General features: G+C 41.3%; 1 protein-coding gene across 3 annotated transcripts in view; it reads left to right on the forward strand.

Moving 5' to 3' along the window:
• The window catches only part of LOC140190982 (apoptosis-inducing factor 3), a 108383-nt gene that overhangs the window by 35555 nt on the left and 48023 nt on the right, over positions 1 to 24805 (forward strand). For all 3 annotated transcript variants that reach the window (XM_072248008.1, XM_072248010.1, XM_072248009.1), the window contains 5 exons: positions 2828 to 3098; positions 15849 to 16059; positions 17384 to 17493; positions 18743 to 18852; positions 21656 to 21700. In XM_072248008.1, the coding sequence (XP_072104109.1) occupies positions 3068 to 3098; positions 15849 to 16059; positions 17384 to 17493; positions 18743 to 18852; positions 21656 to 21700 (507 nt within the window). In that variant the 5' untranslated portion in view covers positions 2828 to 3067. The remainder of the gene's footprint in view (positions 1 to 2827; positions 3099 to 15848; positions 16060 to 17383; positions 17494 to 18742; positions 18853 to 21655; positions 21701 to 24805) is intronic.

The following is a 24805-nucleotide window of genomic DNA, read 5'->3' on the forward strand; positions in this document are numbered from 1 at the left end:
AAGCTGAGCGTCTTATTTCTGAAAACTAATTTTAGCTTTCTGCGACAATTGTGTTCTTGAATTAGAAAAGGGACTCGTCAAATTAAATCTAGCATTGAGTAATGAGTTTGATTTTATTAATAATGTTATGTAAACATTTACCTCATAGAAATCATAAGAAGATCAATTTCAATTCAATGTTTGAAAGAGGAAAATTTGAAGCAGTTACCAAGGTTCTGAACTTATGTAAGACTGACATCTGTGAAATGGTATAGAAACTGTCTGGTAAACTTGGCAAATCTATTAATAGATAACATGATTATTGGAGGCATTCAAAAATTCTTCAATATGAAAATAACCAATTTGTAATCCAAAGATGTAAAAGCTTTTAAATCAATATTGTCCCTGTTACACAAAACCTAGAAGCACTGTGATTACTATGGAAACAGAGCTACAGTAGTTGGGGGGTTTCGGTGTCCATCACTGAGACTGCTCAGTAGCATCAACTTTAACCAAACTGGTCAAATCCTGAAATAAATTGTTGCTTCCTTGGCTGGACGTAAGTGAACCAACACAGAAGATAAACTTCATCTCACCAGTCTACCCATTGTAAAGACTTGTGTCGATGGTAGCTTTGGAGTAGTGACTACCACACACTGCTTGTGGGGACAAAGTTCCATTTTCCTTTTGGGAAATTCCATTGTGTTGTGTTATACTAAAAGAGAGACTCAAAACTGATTAAGCAATTCAAAACCAGGAATCTGTGGGAGACCATTGGTAGACTGAAAGGTAATTCACTAAAATCACTTGTCTTGTGGCTCTATGTAGCCAATACCTTACTATTGTCATCAAGTCAAGGGACCAGCCATGATTCATTGAAGAGTGTTGAAAGTCATTTTTAGCAGATTTTCAATCTCAATCATTTCTATCAGTTGTGAACAGATATTGTTCTAGCACTGATCCCTGTGAAAACCTACATCATCTGCCATATTTTGTCCTTAAGTAATTGTTTCTTCTCCTTAATCTCTGTTTTGAGTGGCATAGCCCCGTGAATCCTGCTAGTCACTAGGGACATTACGCCTTTTTAAGAAGGCTTTGGAAATATTTGGACCATGCGACACAGGAGGAGAATAAGTCCATTCAGTCCATCAAGTGTGCTATACCATTCAATCATGGCTGATCTATTATTCCTCTCAACTCCATTCTCCTGCCTTCTCCCCCTAATCTTTCATACCCTAACTAGTTAGGAACCTTTCAACCTTTGTTTTAATCTAGTGGACTTTGGTCATGGAAGTGTAGCATTTAGTACAATGGTATTACAGCTTGGGGCATTCTGGATTTCAGAGTTCAAATCTAATGCCATCCTGTAAGGAGTCTTGGTACATCCTCCCCATGGAATGCTTGGGTGTTCACTGGGTGCTCTGGTTTCCTCTCACAGTCCAAAGACATACTGGTTAGTTAATTGGTCATTGTACATTGTCCTATGATTGGGTGAGGGTTAATTGGTCATTGTCCATTGTCCTATGATTGGGTTAGGGTTAATTGGTCATTGTACATTGTCCATTGTCCTATGATTGGGTGAGGGTTAATTGGTCATTGTACATTGTCCTATGATTGGGTTAGGGTTAATTGGTCATTGTACATTGTCTTATGGTTAGGTTAGGATTAATTGAGGCTGGGGCAGCATGGCATGAAGGGCCTACTCTGCACTGTATTGCTAAATAAATAAACAAACAAACAAACAAACTCAATGGCTTGGCCATTTTTCCTTTGTCTACCTGGTATCCTCTTGCTGGGACAAAACACAGTGTTGGCTGCAAATCATGTGGTCTGCCCTTTGGAGCCCACTTTAGAGCCCTTTGGCTGTAACCCTGGGATGTTGGCTTGGGAGAAGACACTGATACTGCTTCACTTATCCTGCCAGCGGATTTGAATGAAGTTGCAAAACAATTTTGGCACTGTCTCTTAAATGCCTTAACGTGTCTGGTGTAAGCTTTGATATCAGTGCACATCTTTTTTTCTGGCATCAACACATTTTTATCGAAGGTCCTAATGATGTTTGTACAAGTTGCACAAAAGCAGGAACTTCAAATGTAAGAACCATGCTGTCGGTTTTTGGTAAATGAAGGCTCCTTTCCTTGAGTATGGAGTTGGCAATGGTCAGTAAGCTGGACTTGCTGAAATGGTTAGAGCTATACTGCTCCTACAGCTAGCCCCAAATCAATATTGATATCAACAGGAATACTTCAGCAAGATCTTGAAGTGTAAGGGAGCACCATCAACTATAGGTTCCCCTCTAAGTTCCTGACTTGGAAATATCCTACTATTTTTTGTATCATCACTAGATCTAAATTCTGGAACACTGTACCCAATATCATTATGTAAGGACTGCAGTGATTTGAGAAGCTGGCTCATTGTCATCATCTTCTCTAAAGCATTTAAAGATGTAGCATTTGGAGGCTGCTGTGTGCACATAACTGTCATCTTTTTACAACAAGGTATTTGAAAGTAGTTTATTGGCTATATCAGTTTGGATTGTCCCAAGATCATATACGGCATTGTTTATATAGATGAGCAACACTCATGCAAAATGCTGGGGGAGTTTAGCAGGTCAGGAAGCATCTATGGAGGGAAATAATAGTCGATGTTTCAGGCTGAGACCCTTCATCATCTGTTGTGTCTCTGTTTATATGCACGTTTCTTTTAATGACTATGATTAAGTTTAAAAAAAAGCAATTTGTGAAATAAGACTGAAGTATGAGGAAATGAACATTAGTTTCATCATAGTTATTATGCGTTATGACTTAAAGCACACGTAATGATTCCTTCATTGTTTTTGTTGTTTTAGATATTGATGATTGAATGCCCTTTGGCTCAGCATAGATCGATCTGCGTTGTCATGGATTTCTTCGGGCTCTCACCTTTAATAACCACCTGCTCTTCAATGACAGCCATTGCACAGCTGCCATTCCTCTGAAGAAGACAAGTCTTTGTGGTGTGAAACACCTGCTCATCAGTCACAGCAAAATATTGTGGGTTTTTTTGAGTTTCTGTGGTAAATCATCAACTTTTTTTCTTTTGCCCAATCATGGGAGGATGCTTCTCAAAGCCAAAACCAGGTAATTATTCTTTCAAATTCTACCATTATTGCCACTCAGGTTTCAGTGTACTTTCAGGAATTATGAGTGAACTATGGTAAGAGCAGAGCTCTGAGGAATTTAAAATCTTTTTCATCGCTGTTCACAACAAATGACCGAGGTTTTGAAATTCTTTTCTATCCCTGAGTTGCATCAAATTTCCACCACAGCTTCCAATGCTATTGCTATGTAATCCTATTTGGAAAATAAAATGTTCTCTCACCGTTAGAGAGAGCTTCTAATCTCCCTTCCCTACCTGCCTGTAGTTTTAATTGTAAAATGAGCTGTTGAATTTAATCAAAATTTATAATTGAGTTAGTCATAATATTGATAATAGTTTTTTGTAATCATTGAAATTGATGGAAATAGTTCATTTCTCTCCACCGTATCTATGTTTAATATTTGTATACTTTTTGCATGAGTAGTAGACACAGCTGACATCATTGCTGGCTAATGTTACTAATCTCAGAAATGTCAGGAAACTAAATTAAAATCATTGTGGACATAAGCGTAGAAATCATCATTGCCAATACTTGCAATTGATTACTTAGCACAATCGTGTGACATTTTTTGATAATATATCTTTAAAAAAGTAAATATGTTGGTTTATGTGTTTAAGTGGGAAATAGAATAACGTTTTGCAAATAGATAAAGCCTTAATTCAACAATAGAAATTACCTCATTTGCTGTTTGAGTCTAATTGCTGAGAAATTAAATTGCAGTGAAGTTGATTTAACATGAATAGAGTCAAGGTGCCTAGCTCTCCCATACGTAATTGATATGAAGTGATCCAGCAATTTCCAAGCCTTCATTCTCAGCACCCATTTGCTGGAAAGTGGCTGCTAGCTGATTTGTTTTATTGTAGATGTATTATTGGGTAAGTTAACCATCTTCAATGAACACTGCCACAAGAAAGCAGCATTCACCATCGAGAATCCGTATCATCCAGGCCACGCTTTCTTCTTGCTTTAGCCATCAGGTGGGAGGTACAGGAGTCTGAGGTCCCACACCACCAGATTCAGGAACAGTTATTACCCTACAATCACCTGAACCAGCATGGATAATTTCACTCACCTCAACTTTGAACTGATTCCACAACCTATGGACTCACTTTCAAAGACTCTACAACTCATGTTCTCAGCATTGTTTATTTATTGATTGATTATTTGTGGTTTTGTCTTTTACACATTAGTTTCTTGTCAGTCCTGCTTATATGTAGTTTCTCATTGATTCTATTGTATCTTGTTTTACTGTGAATGCCTACAAGAAACTTAATCTCCAGATAGTATACAGTGACATATACGTTCTTAGACAATAAATTTACTTTGAGCTTTGAATGCAATAAGGGGAACATCTGAGCATGCTGTTTATAGTGGAGGATTATCATTTGGGGCTTGTATCGTGGGTTGCTAAATGTACTATGTGAATTTGCCAGTAGGAATTAAATGCAGCATCTCCAAGTTTGCAGATGACACGAAGCTGGGCGGCAGTGTAAGCTGTGAGGAGGATGCTAAGAGGATGCAGGGTGACTTGGATAGGTTGGGTGAGTGGGCAAATTCATGGCAGATGCAATTTAATGTGGATAAATGTGAAGTTATCCACTTTGGTGGCAAAAATAGGAAAACAGATTATTATCTGAATGGTGGCCAATTAGGAAAAGGGGAGGTGCAACGAGACCTGGGTGTCATTATACACCAGTCATTGAAAGTGGGTATGCAGGTACAGCAGGCGGTGAAAAAGGCAAATGGTATGCTGGCATTTATAGCGAGAGGATTCGAGTACAGGAGCAGGGAGGTACTACTGCAGTTGTACAGGGCCTTGGTGAGACCACACCTGGAGTATTGTGTGCAGTTTTGGTCCCCTAATCTGAGGAAAGACATCCTTGCCATAGAGGGAGTACAAAGAAGGTTCACCAGATTGATTCCTGGGATGGCAGGACTCTCATATGAAGAAAGACTGGATGAACTAGGCTTGTACTCGTTGGAATTTAGAAGATTGAGGGGGGATCTGATTGAAACGTATAAAATCCTAAAGGGATTGGACAGACTAGATGCAGGAAGATTGTTCCTGATGTTGGGGAAGTCCAGAATGAGGGGTCACAGTTTGAGGATAAGGGGGAAGCCTTTTAGGACTGAGATTAGGAAAAACTTCTTCACACAGAGAGTGGTGAATCTGTGGAATTCTCTGCCACAGGAAACAGTTGAGGCCAGTTCATTGGCTATATTTAAGAGGGAGTTAGATATGGCTCTTGTGGCTACGGGGATCAGGGGGTATGGAGGGAAGGCTGGGGCAGGGTTCTGAGTTGGATGATCAGCCATGATCATAATAAATGGCGGTGCAGGCTCGAAGGGCCGAATGGCCTACTCCTGCACCTATTTTCTATGTTTCTATGTTTCAGAATTTCGGCCTGATTTCCAGTAAGATACTTGGGGAGCTCCTCTATAGAAATTCAAAACATTGTATATCATAATAAATTGGTGCATTATTCTTATCTGTGTCCAATGTAACAAATCCAATATCAAAATATTTCCTTAAAGCCCTGCTTACCTACCAGCTACGTTTCTGCCACATTCTTGCATGGTAATCCATGTGTTAGCACCTCCTCAGTCTCCCAAACAGACATATTCCTGCTCAGGAGTCTGAAATTAAGATAATTTGACTGTCTATAAGATCGCCACGTGACCAGAGATTTCAGAGTCAGAATCAGAATCAGGTTTATTATCACGGGCATATGAAATTTGTTAACTTAGCAGCAGCAGTTCAATGCAATACATAATATAGAATAATAATAATAAATAAGTCAATTACTGTATACATATATTGAATAGATTAAAAATTGTGTAAAAAAACAGAAATAATATATATTTAAAAAGTGAGGTAGTGTTCAAGGGTTCAATATCCATTTAGGAATCGGATGGCAGAGGGGAAGAAGCTGTTCTTGAATCACTGAGTGTGTGCCTTCAGGCTTCTGTACCTCCTACCTGATGGTAACAGTGAGAAAAGGGCATGCCCTGGGTGCTGGAGGTTCTAAATAATAGATGCTGCCTTTCTGAGACACTGCTTCCTGAAGATGTCCTGGATACTTTGTAGGCTAGTGCCGAAGATGGAGCTGTGTAGATTTACAACCCTCTGCAGCTTCTTTCGGTCCTGTGCAGTAGCCCCTCCATACCAGACAGTGATGCAGCCTGTCAGAATACTCTCCATGGTACAACTATAGAAGTTTTTGAGTGTATTTGTCGACATGCCGAATTTCTTCAAACTCCTAATGAAGTATAGTCTCTGTCTTGCCTTCTTTATAACTGCATCAATACTTTGGGACCAGGTTAGATCCTCAGAGATCTTGACACCCAGGAACTTGAAGCTGCTCACTCTCTCCACTTCTGATCCCTCTATGAGGATTGGTATGTGTTCCTTCATCTTACTCTTCCTGAAGTCCACAATCAGCTCTTTCGTCTTACTGACGTTGAGTGCCAGGTTGTTGCTGTGGCACCATTCCACTAGTTGGCATATCTCACTCCTGTACGCCCTCTTGTCACCACCTGAGATTCTAGCAACCATGGTTGTATAATCAGCAAATTTATAGATGGTATTTGAGTTATGCTTACCCACACCGTCATGGGTGTAGAGAGAATAAGGCAGTGGGCGAAGCATACACCCCTGAGTTGTGTTGATCGTCAGCGAGGATTATATGTTATCACCAGTCTGCACAGAATGTGGCCTTCCAGTTAGGAAGTCGAGGATCCAATTGCACAGGGAGGTACAGAGGCCCAGGTTGTGTAACTTCTCAATCAGGATTGTGGGAATGATGGTATTAAATGCTGAGCTATAGTCGATGAACAGCATCCTGACATTGGGATTGTGTTGTCCAGGTGGTCTAAAGCCGCATGGAGAGCCATTGAGATTGCATCTGCTTTTGACCTATTGTGGTGATAGGCAAATTGCAGTGAGTCCAGGTCCTTGCTGAGGCAGGAGTTCAGTCTAGTCATGACCAACCTCTCAAAGCATTTCATCACTGTCGATGTGAGTGCTACCGGGCGATAGTCATTAAGACAGCTCACATTATTCTTCTGAGGCAGTGGTATAATCGTTGCCATTTTGAAGCAAATGGAATCTTCCACCTGTAGCAGTGAGAGGTTGAAAATGCCCTTGAATACTCCCGCTAGTTGGTTGGCACAGGTTTTCAGAGCCTTACCAAGTACTCCATCAGGACCTTCTGCCTTGTGAGGGTTCACTCTCTTTAAATACAGCCTAATATCGGCCTCTGAGACAGAGATCACAGGGTCATCAGGTGCAGTAGGGATCTTCACAGCTGTAGTTATGTTCTCCCTTTCAAAGCAGGCATACAAGGCATTGAGTTCGTCTGGTAGTGAAGCATCACTGCCATTCATGCTATTGGGTTTCGCTTTGTAGGAAGTAATGTCTTGCAAACCCTGCCAGAGTTGTTGTGCATCTGATGTCGCCTCCAACCTCATTTGAAATTATCTCTTCACCCTTGAGATAGCCCTCCGCAAATCATACCTGGTTTTCTGGTACAGGCCTGGGTTGCCAGACTTGAATGCCACAGATCCAGTCTTCAGCAGACGACGTACCTCCTGGTTCATCCACGGCTTTTGGTTTGGGAATGTACAGTAAGTCTTTGTAGGCCACACTCATCCACACAGGTTTTAATGAAGTCGGTAACAACTGCAGCATGCTCATCCAGGTTCAAAGATGAATCCCTGAATACAGTCCAATCCACCAATTCAAAGCGCTCCTGTGCTTCCCTTGTCCAAACCTTCTTGGTCCTCACTGCTGGTGCTGCAGTCTTCAGTCTCTGCCTATACTCAGGGTGTAAAAGTACAGCCAGGTGATCAGACTTCCCGAAGTGAGGGCGTGGAATAGCACAGTAGGCATTCTTGATGGTGGTGTAACAATGGTCCAGTGTGTTGTTTCCTCTGCTATTGCAAGTGATCTGTTGATGGTAATTGCTTAGTGATTCTTTTCAGACTAGCCTGGTTAAAATCTCCCAAAACGATGGTGAAGGTGTTAGGGTGCGCTGTTTCATGCATGTTGATCCCATTGCTCAGATCATCTAAAGCCTGTTTGACTTTGGCCTGAGGTGCAATGTACACCTCTACCAAAATGACCCGGGAGAACTCCCATAGTAGGTAAAAAGGACGGCACTTAACTGCGAGATATTCCAGGTCTAGTGAACAGAATTGGGGCAGCACTGATACATTTGTACACCATGAAGAGTTGATCATGAGGCATACTCCTCTGCTTTTGAGAGACTCTGTAGCTCTATCCTGACGGTGTATAGTAAACCTGTCGATCTGAATTGTTGCACCCGGTACGGAAAGGGTTAACTGGGATTCCGTGAAACAAGGGACACCTGCGGCCCTAATGTCCCTCTGATTCAGCAGCCTAGCTCTGAGATCATTGATTTTATTCACCAGAGACTGCACGTTTGCCAGCAAGGTAATTGGTATAGGAAGTTTAAAACCCTGTTTTCTTAAACACACTTGTAACCCCACTTTGCACCTGCGCTTCCTCCGAGGTATCCTACGCGATGCTTCCGACCACAATTGGTGTTGTTTCCGTCAGTTTTAAGCAGTGATAGTTTGTTTAAATGAACTATATTGCCTCAGCAGTTCAGATTGTGGACAGACTGAAATGGCACCATGTTTCTATTATGTTAATGCCTTTTAAGTGAGGTGTGAAAGGAACAAGTGGTATTAGTCAAAAGCAAAAATGTTACATGATGCTCCTTTATAAGGAAAGTTGGGCAAAGTAAGATTTAGAGTCATAGAAATGTGCAGCATTCAAACAGGTCCTTCAGTTTAGCATGTCAGCGTTGACCATTACCCCACTATACTTAATCCCACTTGCTTGCATTATGTCCATTGCCTTCCATGTCTTCGTGATTCAGGTCCTTGTTCAGATGCTTCTTAAATATTGCGAGTTTCTGCATCTACCTTCTCAAATAGCACATTCTAGATTCTCACCACTGTGTGGAAATACACTCCCTCAGATCCACTCTAAAGCTCTTATTTTTCACCCTAAACCTATGGCTTCTTGCCTTAAATGCCCATATCATGGCAAAAAGATTCTGTAATTTTGTATACTTCTACCAGGTCTTCCTCTGCCTCTGTCATAAAGGAAAACAAACTTAGACTATCTAATCTCTCCTGACTGAGTATTCCAACCCAGGCAACATCATGGTAAATTTTGTCTTCACCCTCTCCAAGTCAACCATATTTTTCTGAGAAAGTGACCAGAACTGCACATAATATTCCAAGGTTGGCATGGACCAAGTTTTGTAAAGCTCTAAGTGATGTCTCAGCCCTTGTATTCAGTGCCATAGCTGATGAAAATATATGTCCCTTGTATCTTCTTCATCAACCTCTCCACCCCTGCTGCCACTTTCAGGGTTTTATGGATGTACCCCAAGTGCCCTGTGTCCATGACTACTCCCTACCATTTACTGTGTATATCCAACCATTGTTTCCATGACCAAAATGTATCACCTTGCACTTGTCAGTATTAAGTTCCATATTATACTGTAAGCCTAGACAACTTTCTTTGCTATCGTGACATCTGTAAGTATATTGATCATACTGCTGCAGTGGGCCGTTGTACAAAGCTGTTTGGGTTTTGCAGAAAATAAAACAATATTGGAGCATTAATTTTACACTAAATAAAGTCCATCACCTCTGAAATAATTATCTTAACTGTCCTTTCCAACAGACTTCCTTCAAGGTTGAAAATGATATTAAGCAGTTAACAGATGGTTATAACGATTCATCAGTATTTAAATAAGTTGATCAATTATGCCACACTGAAAGAAGTTCTTGGTGATTATGACCGGTGAGATAGATGGCTTTGCACTGGCTCACTGAGCTTGTGAGTATTCATATTACACTTGATGAGGAATGGGATAAACTAATGCCATTACTTTGGAAGTGAGGTGAAAGGTTTGTGATCCAGAATGCACCTGATTTCCTTTTCCACATCCCAGAATTCATAAGCAAGCCATTAAACACTCGGTTATTAAGCAGATCCCTTTCAAAACAAGCCTCATGGGAGTAGAGTCAGGTTTTTGGTGTGGTTGATAGTAAGGGATTTTTGTTTTAAGTGACTTAAAAGATAGTTCTTTCAGTTGATAACATAAATGTAAGATGCTCTGAAAGAGTAATCACGGAGGGACTTGAGGCTTACATGTCCCAAAATTTTGTTTGGCTTTCAAAAATAACTGGGACCTGTTAAACCCAGAAGGATATATCAATTAATACTTGGATTAATTTTTTTTTTAAGTCTTTCAACCTTATACTTTTTGGATGTCATGAAACTATGGTTACCATCACTGATATTTTTTTTAGAAATAATTCAGGTTCAGAAAGAAGCTATCAATGAGATTAAAAAAGTACAGAGAACATTTACAAGGATATTGCCAGATTTGAGGACCTGAGTTATAGGGAAATGTTGAATAGGGGGGAGAATTTATAAAGATGTACAAAATTATGAGAGATATCTATAAGGTAAATGCAAACAGGCTTTTTCCACTGGGATCAGGTGAGACTAGAACTAGAGGTTGTGGGTTAAGGGTGAATGGTAAAATATTTAAGGGGAACATGAGTGGGAACATCTTGACTCAGAAGTTGGTGAGTTTGTGAAACAAGATGTCACTGAAACTGGTGGATGTGCATTCAATTTCAACATTTAAGAGAAGTTTGGATGAGAGGGCTATGGTCCAGATTCAGGTCAATGGAACTAGGCAGAATAATAATTTGGCATGGACTAGATGGGCTGAAGGGCCTATTCTAGGCTGTAGTACACTATGACTCTCTAAGACCCAGATTAAACTGCAATAATAATTCTAGGACACTGGAATTGAGTGTCAGAAGTTGCAGCTTGTACACTTTTGATGATGGTAAAAGTAATAAATCCTAATTGAAAGGGATAAAGAGATGGATATGGTTCACATGATATACAATGCCACATACCAATTAGGTAAGGCTGAAAAAAAACCTACTGGAATAAACTGTTGGAGTAGAAAGCAAAGAGCTTAAAAATTAAGATGCAAAGTTAATTCATTATGAATCAGGCTTTGAACAATTGTGGGATTGAAGAAGTTGTTGGAGGCGCTGGATAAGCTTCAATATAAATTCACTAGGAAACAGACTGCATTATGGAAATATTAATGCTCGCATGTAATTACGTTAGAATAGAAATTATGAGTTTACAACAAAGATGTTTAAAATGATGAAAGCTATGTTTCCTAGCTTTAGAACTGTGTAGGCAGGAACTTGCTGTGCCTCACAGAGCAGCAAATCTGCTGACTATCAGAATTACAGCCAGTGTAATCTCCTACAGTGCAAAATTTTAATTAGAAAATATAACGAGAGAGCAAAGTCACAGGGTTTGAAGGGCCTGCAGTCATTTTGCAGCATTAGTCCGCAATTCTGTTACATCATTTAACTTGGATTTAAAGCTATGTCATATTGTGGCGTCTCCCCCTTCCTTTCTAGTTGGCCCTAAACATCGACTGTTTTATTCATTTCCATAGATGCTGCCTGACCTGCTGAGTTCCTCCAGTATTTTATATATGTTACTCTGGATTTCCAGCATCTGCAGAATCTCTTGTGTTTAAAATTTACAATGTATGGGTGGGTAATAATATTTACACTTTTCAACTTCAACTCATGGACTCTTGCACAAACTGTTTCCGATTTCAGCCTCATGAGTGATAACTGATAATAGTCTAATCGCAGTCTAGTGACAGGCAATGCAACAGAGTGAAACAGACTGACCATTTTAGAAAATTCTGGATTTGACTTGGTTGTTTACGAAAACTGGCACAGCTCTGAGGACATCAGAGTAAAGCCCAGGATATTGCAGATGGAACGACCTGCCTACACCGTAACTCCTTCACCTTGCCTCACCCTACATACACCTGGTTTATGGTTATGATCTATTTGCTGCAATGTTTTGAGAGGAAATAGCTTCTCCTTATCAATCCAACTAAATAATTTAATCAGATTAACGTTTCATTTAGATTACACTGAAATGTCTCAGGGTCAACCAAATGCACATTCCCATTAATACCCATGTCTCTGGAATGTCAGAATTCATCTGAAGGGAGTTGTACTGTGAACACATGAACCTGATGCTGCAGTTGCATTAAGTTTCAATTTTACTACATTTACTTTGCTATTCTTTGGTCACCCACCCCTCAGGCTTCTGTAAAAATGTTATGAAAGTTCTCCAGAATCAGGTTGGAGTTAAAAATGGTTACTCTTTGAACATCAGTTGCAAAGGCGAGGTTTATTTACCTTGGAGTATAGAAGACAGGGTGATCTGGTCGAAATGCTAAGATGATGAAGGAGTTTCTTGGGTAGAGGGATAGAAACTATTATCCCTGGTTGCTGACATGAACAAGGGTCAAAGTCTTAATGTTCAAGTCATTGAAAGTGCAGAATAATAAGGGCTAGGCGGTAGGGAAATTCTAGGCAGTTTCTAGAGTAGGTTACATGGTCAGCACAACATTGTGGGCCGAAGGGCCTGTAATGCGCTGTAGATTTCTATGAATAATATTTTTTTGATATAAAGGATAGTGATAATCTAGAACTCTACCCCAAGCAGTCTCTACAACTGGGGCATTACTTGATTTGTTGACTAATAATCATTTTCTTCCAATGTCCATTGGTGTGACATTGCCCAGAGTTAATTCTACTCTTCATTCTCCTCAAACTGAAATATATCCTGATCATTGTTGTTTCTAACATTTGCTGCATCATCTTTAAAGCAGTGGCCTTGTCCTCACTTTACTCCAAGTAATTGCTTAAAATATTCATAGATGCAAGAGATTTTGCATATGATGGAAATTCAGAGTAACACACACAAAATGCTGGAGGAACTCAGCAGGTCAGGCAGCATCTGTGGAAAGGAATAAAGCATTGATGTTTAAGGCCAACACCCTTCATCAGGACTGAAAAGGAAGGGGGAAGAAGCCAAAATAAGGAGGTGGAGGGAGAGGGAAGGAGGACAAGCAAGAAGATGATTGATTAAGCCTGGTAAAAGGGAAGGTAGGTGGGTGGGATAGGGGAAATGAAGTGAGAAGGCAGGAGGTGATAGAAAAGGTAAAGAGCTGAAGAAAAAGCAATCCGGTAGGAGAGGAGAGTGGACCATGGAGAAAGGGAGGGATATTCATGTTCATTTTAATGCACCATGGCTTTAATCCTATCCTTGTAACTTTTTCAGCACTCCAATCTATCTCCAGATCTCTCAAGCTTCTGCACCCCCCACACCACATCCTTTCTAGTCCCGATGAAGTGTCTCAGCTCAAAATGTCAACTGTTCCCGACCATAAATATTGCCTGACTTGCTGAGTTCCTCTAGCATTTTATGTGTGATGCTCAAGATTTCCATCATCTGCAGAATCTCTTGTGTTTGTGGAATGAGCAATTCTGTCTTTTAGGTCTGCTCTACCATTAAATCAGATTAAAACTGATCTGTACTTCAATCCCATTCACTCACCTTGGTCTTGATATTGTTGGCTAACAGAACTCTTACTGAGCTATCTCACTTTCAAAAGCTTTAATTAGTTTAGCATCCTTTACCTTTAGGGGAATAAAATACATTTATTTAACCATTCCTTGTGAATAGTTTCTTCCTGATTTAATTCCTGAGTGTTCTAACTTCAAGGTTATTTCAGAATCAGAATCAGGTTTATTATCACCGGCATGTGACATGAAATTTGTTAACTTAGCAGCAGGAGTTCAATGCAATACATAATCTCACAGAGAAAATAATAATAATAACAAATAAAATAAAACATAATAAATAAACAAGTAAATCAATTATGTATACTGAATAGATGATTAAAAATGTGCAAAAACAGAAATACAGTATATTAAAAAAAGTGAGGTAGTGTCCAAAGCTTCAAAGTCCATTCAGGAATCGGATGGCAGAGGAAAAGAAGCTGTTCCTGAATCACTGAGTGTGTGCCTTCAGGCTTCTGTATCTCCTACCTGATGGTAACAGTGAGAAAAGGGCATGCCCTGGGTGCTGGAGGTCTTTAATAATGGACACTGCCTTTCTGAGACACCGCTCCCTGAAGATGTCCTGGGTACTTTGTAGGCTAGTGCCCAAGATGGAGCTGACCAGATTTACAACCTTCTGTACAGTAGCCCCTCCATACCAGACAGTGATGCAGCCTGTCAGAATGCTCTCCACGGTACAACTATAGAAGTTTTTGAGTGTATCTGTTGACATGCCAAATCGCTTCAATCTCCTAATGAAGTATAGCCACTACCTTGCCTTCTTTATAACTACATCGATATATTGGGATCAGGTTAGATCCTCAGAGATCTTGACACCCAGGAACTTGAAGCTGCTCACTCTCTCCACTTCTGATCCCTCTATGAGGATTGGTATGTGTTCCTTCATCTTACCTTTCCTGAAGTCCACAATCAGCTCTTTTGTCTTACTGATGTTGAGTGCCATGTTGTTGCTGTGGCACCACTCCACTAGTTGGCATATTTCACCCCTGTACGCCCTCTCGTCACCACTTCAGATTCTACCAACAATGGTTGTATCGTCAGCAAATTTGTAGATGGTATTTGAGCTATGCCTAGCCACACAGTCATGTGTATACAGAGAGTAGAGCAGTGGGTTAAGCACACACCCCTGAGGTGCGCCAGTGTTGATCGTCAGTGATTTGTGCTCATCAGTAGAAATAGTTCCTCCATATATATATATATATATATATATAATCTTCATTGCATTTGAAATGCTTCAGTTCGATCACTCCCAGCCTTTTATAGTCAAGCTTTGCAAGGTAAGTCCCAAATCCTGACTCCTAAGGCCATGAAATATTTCTGGTGAGGTAGCACAGACAGCCTTCTGAGCAAATAGATTGTGCCTGAGATTTATCTTAGTGCCTGAAGCTGAATGCAGCACTATAAATTAAATCCGACCAAGACCTTGTACAAGTGAAGAATAACTTCCTTTCTTTTGTACTCCATTTCCTTTGCAGTGATCCTGGCTTACAAGAGAATGTGATGTCACTAAGCATAACAGGCTCAGAGGGCAGCACTATAGCACAGCCGCTAGAGATGATATGGAAGTGGAAAGAAAAATAAATGGGATTAATATGGATTAATTTAAGTAGCTCTTTGATAGTTGACTTGTGCTCAGGGGGCTGAAGGTCTTGGTTCTGTATTTCTCAATGATTGTGAACAGAATTCAAGAACATAGTTTATGGCTGAATATTTTAAAAGCTATGTGAACTTTTATCAGATGTTCCCTGAACCAAGGCAATTTAGCAAAGTTAGAAGGAGTCTCCAACTGGATGAAGCTGATTGGGATGTGTCAGGATGCCCGTGAAAAGGAAAATGCAAAACAGTTGAACAATAGCCTGCATGAGCTGGAGTAGTCCTGCCATATTGGTTGAGAAGCTACTGCTTTCTAACCAAGTGTTATTTTCCTCTTTTATGAGCAGTAGTAGTTTTAGGCAAGTACCTGATAGCATTTTGATGTATTTATAATTGGCTTGGAAAATAGCATGAGGTGGGCCAAATCAAAGTGATCCCTCACAAGTGTATTGTGCCATAAATTCCATTTCATGAACTTACTTATTTACTGAAATATTACTAAAGTGTTTTCAAGAACCAATGTGCATTACCTGTATTAATATTTAATGTTGGATCTTCATCTAGTCGAAACATTTTTGTGGCTGTTTCTATCTTTCAGTTGAAGTGAAAGTTGAAGTGCTAGTCCCTGACAAGGAGAAGGAGAAAGAAAGCTTTTCACCCAATGGCAGAGTCAGCTCCATGGCCATGTGCAAGGCCAATGGCAGCATGAAGCACATGGAGGAGCGGCCTGTCACTGTTGATCTCTATCAAAATCCAAAGGACATGGTGGAGGTGGCTGTGTGCCACGTGAACGAGCTTCAGAACGGACAGTAAGTTTCAATTCATGAGCAGTCACTGAAATAAGAATGACTGAATGAACCTGTGATCGTACCAGGAGACTGAAAAAGTGAATGAAGCAGAAGAGTAAGATTGTAATTATAGTTCTTGCTTTTATACAGTTCTCATTAACTGCTGTAGGGAAGGCACCATTGGTTATTGCCTACAATAGAACAGTCTCTTGTCAAATTCACATTTCATGGATCAGAGTAGTACTGAGACCTCCAGTGTTGCTGATATGATAAAGAATGTGACTGGATTGCTCATTTTAGAGGACCTTGGAGTGGTGACCTTAGAAGAATTTTTGGAATTGGTGTATTGATTGAGCTAAATTATTACTGGGATGAGGCGTTTGTTGAAAATCCCTATAATCCTGCCCCCTGCCTGTAAGGAGTTTGTACATTCTCCATGTGACCGCGTGGGCTTCCTCCAGGAGATGTGGTTTCTTCCCACAGTCTAAAGCCGTACCGTTTGGTAGGTTAGTTGGTCATTGTAAATGGTCCCATGATTAGGCTAGGATTAAATCACGGGTTGCTGGGTGGTGCATCTCGAAGGGCTGGAAGGACCTATTCCACACTGTAGCTCAATAAAAATAAATAAATAATAAATAAAAACAAAGTAAGTGTACATCAATGAACGGTTTGCCTTTGTTTGTGAAATGTGCATAGTAAGGAAAACGTGTAAAAAGCTGATAATGGCAGTTTTCCCTCCTTACTCAAACCTAGGTTATGGATTAAAATTGTGTTGTGTAGGATGAGGTTTGAATTATTGAAGCAGCAATCAGCAAGATGGCATACATGCTAACAGTGACATCAGCAGGAATATTACAGTACTGCAAATCTTCCACACTTCTTCAAAGCTGACTAACCCACCATAATAGCTTTGATCTCAACAAATAAGTTTACCCAGTAGAACTGAATTAAATACCCGAGATGGTTTGGAATCTTAAGTTGGGTTAGTTGATTTCTTCTACACAGAAGTGGAAAGACTACAGGTGGGGTTAGATTGGGCACAAGGTTGGAGTGATATTGATGTGCACAATTAAGAGAGCATAAGATGCCAGAGCTGCAAAAATTCGGAGATCTCAATGGGTTAGAGGACTGGAGGAACTTACAGAACTGATGAGGAGTGAGGAATTTAAACAAGTTACCTGCATACTACTGAGGCCTGTGTAATACTGCTTTGCTCAATCAGTCACCAGATGACATTATGGATTAGTGTAAAAGTAGAGTTGGTTCCCTGGCATGGGCAAGAGAGATGCAGGTAAAACTGTGTGAAGAATGGATTGTGCCTAAATTGTGTGCTTTGGACCCATAGGATGCGAGAGGTGGATGTGGCCTGTGGCAAAGCCCTGCTGATTAAAGAGAGGGGAGAATATTGTGCAATAGGACATAAGTGTTCCCATTATGGAGCACCTCTGGTAAAAGGTGAGTGGTTCTTCATTAGGACAATATTTGGTATTATCATGAATATTGAGAACTCATCCATCAAATTGTTGACCAGTGGAGATTCCAAAGAATACTCGTCAAAAATTAAGCTGCTGAAGGAATGTTAGTGGAATTTTTCAGCCAGAGAATCAGACAGTCAATGCAAGATAAATTAGACTTCACATCAGTGCTCTCCACTATTGGTCCCTGTTGCTGGAATGGCATTTCTATTCTGGCCTACAGTCTTTTAATTGTCAACATAAGTCCAATGAGGTTAATCTCTTCACTAAGGAAGACATACTGAGTCATGCACAAGATGTAACAGTGCAAGACAATAGTGAATTACTTCTGTGTGACCCTTAATATTTTGCCGATTCAATGTAATGGAGATTAACAGTGGCATGTCCTCACCCATCAAAATCAAAACATCAGCCTTTATTTGATATAAGCAGTATATCCTACTTATAGCACTCACTGTAGCACCTCAGCAAAATTACCATGGCAATATATTTATAATAAATTTATGCTTCTTAAATATATAATTTCCATCACTGAGATGATTAGTGACAGCAGGTACATTTGTTGTTTTTCAATCGTTTAATTGAGTCCGACTCTTCATGACCTCATGGACCATTAGGTTTTCATGGGAAGATACGGAAGTAGATTGCCAGGTCTTTCTTCAGCACAGATAGTGCTGCTGCCCAGGTTGGGACCCGGCTGGGTTTGAACTCAGGACCTTCTGCCTCAGAGTCCAGTGCTGATGTCACTACACCACCAGCCGGCCCAGCAGGTACATAGGAATCTCAAAATTTGTCCAAAATATAAATTGCTGTTCCTTCATTACTGCTGAATTGGAGTAATGGACCCCCTCTCCTAGTAACACTGAACGGGCACCTGCATCACAAAGACTGCTCCAGTTCTCACTGTTGCCTTTACAAAGCAATGAATGCTGATCTTGCCCCATCTACGGAATGAATTATTTCAAATAAAACTAAGGCACATTCAAGCTACACGACACTGGATGGACTGGTATGTTTATTTCTCAGAAGGTACTGGGCACACAATCAATCTGACATTAGAATAACCCCCAGCTGCACAGTGACAGATGGGTATGGTTACTCCCATAACCCACCGATATGAAGTGTTTCATACAGTATTCTATCATAAATTATAAACAGAATAAAACTACTATTTTATGACTCAGCAGGAAAATGAACATATTATAATTGAAATTAATTTCAATTCTCAGGTGTTTTAACTAATGGGAGAGTTCGTTGCCCATGGCATGGGGCTTGTTTTAATGTTGCAACTGGTGATATTGAAGATTTTCCTGGATTAGATAGTTTACCAAAGTTTCAGGTAATGCTTGGCTATCTTCTTGTGCTGCAACAAATCCTCACTTAATCCCTTACAAAACTCCCTGCAATGTCACCGGCTTGGTCTCCGCTCTGATTTGGGTGTTTTAATCTTACTTTAAGACAATTGGACACAATCACCAGGCCAGCATATGTGGTGCAGTACTTCCAGGAAAGCTGTACTAGTGTGGGTATCTTCTGTAGAAAGAGAGCTTGAACTGAAGTCCCAATATTGGGAGACAGTTGCTGGGGTCCTGGCAGAGGGTCTTGTACCTTTGTTAGTCACGGGTGAGATACTAGAAGACTGGCAGATGGCAAATGTTGTGCCTTTATTTAAGAAGGGCTGCAAGATATGCCCAGAAACTGAAGGCCATTGAGCCTAAACAAATGACTTTGAGAGACAGGACTCATTTGTATTTGGAGCTGATTAAGGACAAGCAGTCTAGTTTTTGTGTGCAAAAATCATGCCTTACAAATTTGAAGAGTTTTTAGAAGAGGTGAGCAAAAAGATTGATGAGCACAGAGCAGTAGACATTCTTCACGTGACAAGGTCCTGCATGATAGGCAGGTCCACTGTGTTAGATCGCATAGGATCCAGGATGAGCTAGCCAATTGGGTACAACATTGTCTTGGTGGTAGGGTGATAGTAGAGGGTTGTGACCAGTGGTGTGTCACGAGAAATGAGGCTGGGTCCTGTGTTGTTTGTCATATATGTTAATGATATCAATGTGAGTATAGGTGGTATGATAAGTAAGTTTGCATTTGCCACCGAAGTTGGTGGTATATTGGACCGTGATGAAGATTGCCTATGGTTACAACAGGATAGTGACTGAATGGGAAAGTTTGCAAGGGAATGGCTGATGGAACTGAATCCAGACAAACTTGAAGTGAAATGTCTTGGGAACTTAAACAGACCAGTGCATACTCGGAGAATAGCAGAACTCTGGGAGAGACCTCAGGAGACAAATGTATAGTTTCCTGAAAGAGGCAGTAAAAGTTGATGGGCAGATGGAAAAGGCAATGGCATGCTTGCCTTCATGGTCTATGGCAATGTGTACAGGTGTTGGGACACGAGAGAATGCAGGTTTGGAATCATCATGTTACAGTTGGTTAGACCGCACTTGGAGTATTGTTTGCAGGTCTAGTTTCCTTGCCAGAGGAAGGATGTGATTATGTTAGAGGAGATGCAGAAAAGTTTTACAAGGACGTTACTTGGACCTTCAGGAGAAAAAGGAGGAAGTTTTTTCATCTAGAGCAGGGGTTCCCAAGCAACACACACAAAATGCTGGAGGAACTCAGCAGCCCAAGCAGCATCTATGGAACAGAGTACAGTCGATGTTTTGGGCCGAGAGCCTTCAACAGGACTGGACAAAAAGATGAGGAGTCAGAGTTATAAGGTGAGGTGAGGGGAGGGGAGGGAGAAACACAAAATTATAGCTGAAACTGGGGGGGAGGAGGTTAAGTAAAGATTTGGGAAGTTGATTGGTGAAAGAGATACAGGGCTTGAGAAGGGGGAATCTAATGGACAAAAGGCCATGGAAGAAAGAAAATGGGGAGGAACCCCAGAGGGAGGCGATGGGCAGGCAAGGAGACGGTGAGAGAGGGAGAGGGGGATGGGGAATGATGAAGTGGGGGTGGAACCATTACCAGAAATTTGAGAAATTGCTGTTCATACCATCAGGTCAGAGGCTACCCAGAGGAAACGTAAGTTGTTGCTACCCAGACGGAACACCCTTTTGTATGCCATGGACCCCTACATTAACCGAGGGATCTATGGAGCCCAGGTTGGGAACCCCTGGTGTAGAGGATGGCAGGTTGTATGGAATGAGCTGCCAGAAAAGGTGGTAGAGGCAGATACAATTACAGCGTTTAAAAATACTTAGACAGGTGCATAGATAGGTTACGGTATAGAGGGACATGGCTCAATGTAGGCAAGTGGAATTAGTTTAGATATATTCATCTTAGTTAGCTTGGACAAGTCAGTCTGACCGGCTTGTTTCTGTGCTGTACAACTCAACGAATCTCTGAAATCCCTTGATGCTATTTCAAAGAAATGCAGAGGACCTCTCTCTTGGAGCCCAGGCCAGTATTTACTGTATATGTCAGGAATTGACATAAGTAGTGTGGTAAAAAACACTCCCCTGCTTGATTCAGTATCTCCTGCCTCCATGCTTCTGCTGTGCCAAGATTAGATCAGCCCCCGAATGTACTACGGTAGTTTAATTGAGATGTACACTTTGCATTGTGTGAACGCCTCACGCAGGACACGCCACTGCTGGCCTCAGCTCGTGAGCTGCACATTTCCCAGTGTCCTGACATTTCTGTCGCTGTGAACATTGCCAGAGGCAAAGTAGTCATCAGAGAGAATTAGAAACATTTGATAAACATCCAATTGCTAAAGCATTAAAATTATGCAATCACATAAATACTGATTTTAATTAAAATAAAACAATAAAAACACTTGCTTTTGTTTACTTTAGGTGGTGGAAATTGGTGACGATTTAAATGAATGGAGCTGTGCCTTCCATGGATGACACAAAGCTGAGGGTGCAGATTCAAATTGTATCCGGCCCCTTAACTCAGTATACTATAGAACCACCACTTAGTGCTGAGCCTCTGTCCATCTCACTTCATTTCATGCTAACAGCATACACTTTCTTCTTCAGTTATTTACCGTCCTTCCCTGTGAGCACACTGCATATGGCCGTGCTATCTCAGGTCTTATGGGAACACTACCTGGGCCTCTCGGTGTTAATCTACGTACGTCAGTTATGGATATACTCTAACAATGACGTTTCTCTTCACAGGTCAGAATTGAGAAAGAGAAGGTAATGGTGCGAGCAAGTAAACAGGTAACACAATCTCCAGATGAAATCTGCAGTCTAGTCTTTGTTTTTGGAGTGAATCCAATCTCAGACCAAGTGAATGAAATCCTCATCTTTCATTTAGATTAAGCAGATCAAAATCCATGAATGTCCATGAACCAGGAGTGGAGAGAAAGAGGCAGAGCCAGAATAAGAAGGTGGTGGGTGGGAGAAGGAGTACAAGTTATCAGGTATAGGTGAGACCAGGTGAAGGGCAAGGTGGGTGGGTGGGGGAGGGACCTTTGCTTCCCAGTCCCAATGAAGGGTCTTGGCCTGAATGTCATTTGTTTATTCCCCTCTACAGATGCTGCCTGACTTACTGAGTTCATCCAGTATTTTCAGTATGGTGCAGTAATTGCTCCCTTTTGTATTGCATTGGAGTGACACCCTCTCAAGTAATCCAGAAATTCACAGTTTTTGCAGACTTCAACTCCACTAAAATCTCCATAGGGTCATAGAATCATAGAAAACTACAGAACAGAAATGGGCCCTTCAGCCCATCTAGTCTATGCTGTACCATTAAAAACTGCTTAGTCCTGTTGACCTGTACCTGGACCATAGCCCTCCATACCCCTTCCATCCATGTACCTAACTAAACTTCTCTTAAAGATTGAAATTGCATTCATCACTTGCACTGGCAGCTGTTTCCATACTCAGATAAATGTCTGAGTGAAGACGTTTCCCTTCATGTTCCTTAAAACATTTCACTTTTCACCCTTAACACATAACCTTTTGCTGCAGTCTCACCCAAACTCAATGGAAAAAGCCTGCTTGCATTTACCCTATCTGTACCCCTATCAAATCTCCCCTCAATCTTCTACAGTCTCAGGAATAAAGATCTAACCTATTTAATCTTTCCTATTAACTCGGGTTCTATAGTCTTGGCCACATCCTTGTGAATTTTCTCTGGACTCTTTCAATCTTATTACATCTTTCCTGTAGGTGGGTGACCAAAACTGCACACAATACTCCAAATTAGGCCTCAACAACTTTTACAACTTCAACATAACATCTGAACTCCTGTATTGCACTTAATAATTTGATCTATGAAGGCCAATGTGCCAAAAGCTTTCTGAATGACCCTATCTGTGTGTGCCACCAGTTTCAATGAACTATGGCTCTGTCTTCCTAGATCCCTCTGTTCTACTGCATTCTCAATGCCCTACCGTTCACTGTGTAATACCTATCCTGGTTGGCTACCCAAACTGCAACATTTGTAACACCTCACACTTCTCTGTATTAAATTCTGTCCGCCATTTTTCAGCCCCTTTTTCCAGCTGGTCCAAATCTTGCTGCAAGCTTTGATAGTCTTCCTCCCTCCCCACTACACCCCCAATCTTGGTGTCATCTACAAATTTGCTGATCCAGTTAACCACATTACCATTCAGATCTTTGATATACAGTAGTTGACAAACAACAAAGAAATCAGCACCGATCCTTGTGGCACTCCACTAGTCACAGGCCTCCAGTCAGAGAGGCAACGGTTTACTACCACTCTCTGCTTCTCCCACAAAGCCAATGTCTAATCCAATTCAAAATTCAAAGTAAAATTTATTGTCAGAGAACATACATGTCACCGGGGGTCAATGAACAACAAACTGTGTAAGTGCAGATATAAATAAATAGCAATAAATAATCAGCATAACATAATAAAGATAAAATAGTCCTTAAATGAGTATACTTATCCCCTTTTGTTCAAGAGCCTGATGGCTGAGGGGTAGTAACTGTTCTTGACCTGGTGATACGAGTCCTGAGACAGTTGTACATTCCACCTGATGGTCTGGGTGGTGAGGATCTTTGATAATGGATGTTGCTCTTCCATGGCAACGTTTCATGTAGATGTGCTCAATGGTTGGGAGGGTTTTACCCGTGATGCAACTGGGCCGAATCCACTTCGCTTTGTAGGATTTTCACTCAAAGGCATTGTGTTCCCTCACCAGGCCTTAATGCAGCCAGTCAGCACACTTTCCACCGCACATTTATAGAAGTTTGTCAAGGTTTTCAATGACATGCCGAACCTCCGCAGACTCCTGAGGAAGTACAAGCCCTGTTGTGCATTCTTCGTAACGTTTGTGTATTTATATGATGGGTCCAGGACAGGCCCTCTGAGATAGTGACACCCAGGAATTTAAAGTTGCAGACCCTCTCCCCCTCTGATCCTCCGATGATTACTGGCTCATGGACTCTGGTTTCCCTCTCCTGAAGTCTACAATCAGTTCCTTGGTCTTATTGACATTGAGAGGTTGTTGTTATTACACCACTCAGCCAAGTTTTCAATATCCCTCCTGTCTGCTGATTCATCACCTCCTTTGATACAGCCCACAGTAGTAGGCAGCCGTCATGGGTTTGGGTCCAGGGGATCATGGCTTTGTGCCTCTGGTGGACTGTGTCCTCTCCAGGGTGCAAGCTTGGATGGGAAGATTTGAAGAGCTGGCTGTTGCCCATGCAGTGGGTTCCCCCTCTCCACGTCACTGATGTAGTCCAAGGGAAGGGCAAATGCCGATACAGTTTGTCACAGAGGTTGCCAGAGTAAAGTTGTAAACAACATCAAACTGCCTTAGGTACCCCGGCTCCGGATCTCTTCCTCGGGGTTTACTCCTGAAGCCTTTCCCATGGGTGGTTATGGCCACAAGGCAGCGGAGGTTTAAAATCAGAGTTTTCCTTCTCCTAGTTGGGCTGTTGTCCAAGGCTGATGAGCCCCACCTGCCCGAAGCAACCGGTTTTGAGGCACCAACTGTCCACCTTTGCCCCTTCTCTTGTCAGTAGAAACAGTTCCACCGGGCCTGGTAGCTAAGCCACATGTGAAGGCTGAGAGTTGGACTTGGTTGTCAGAGGCTGTTAGAGACGCACACCGTTTGGAGCACTTTATAGGAAGTGGGAGCTTATCCCTGCTATGATAACCTTCGGAACCTACAGCCCACAACAGCGGTGTCATCAGCAAACTTGTATATGGTGTTGGAGCTGAACTTAGCCTCACAGGCATAGCTGTAAAGTCAATAGAGCAGGGGGCTAAGTACACATCCCTGCGGTGCTCCTGTGCTGATGGAGAGTTTGGAGGAGGTGCTTTTGCTAATCCGAACTGACTGATTTACT

The sequence above is a fragment of the Mobula birostris genome, chromosome 31 (genome assembly GCF_030028105.1).
Source record: "Mobula birostris isolate sMobBir1 chromosome 31, sMobBir1.hap1, whole genome shotgun sequence".
NCBI lineage: Eukaryota > Metazoa > Chordata > Chondrichthyes > Myliobatiformes > Myliobatidae > Mobula > Mobula birostris.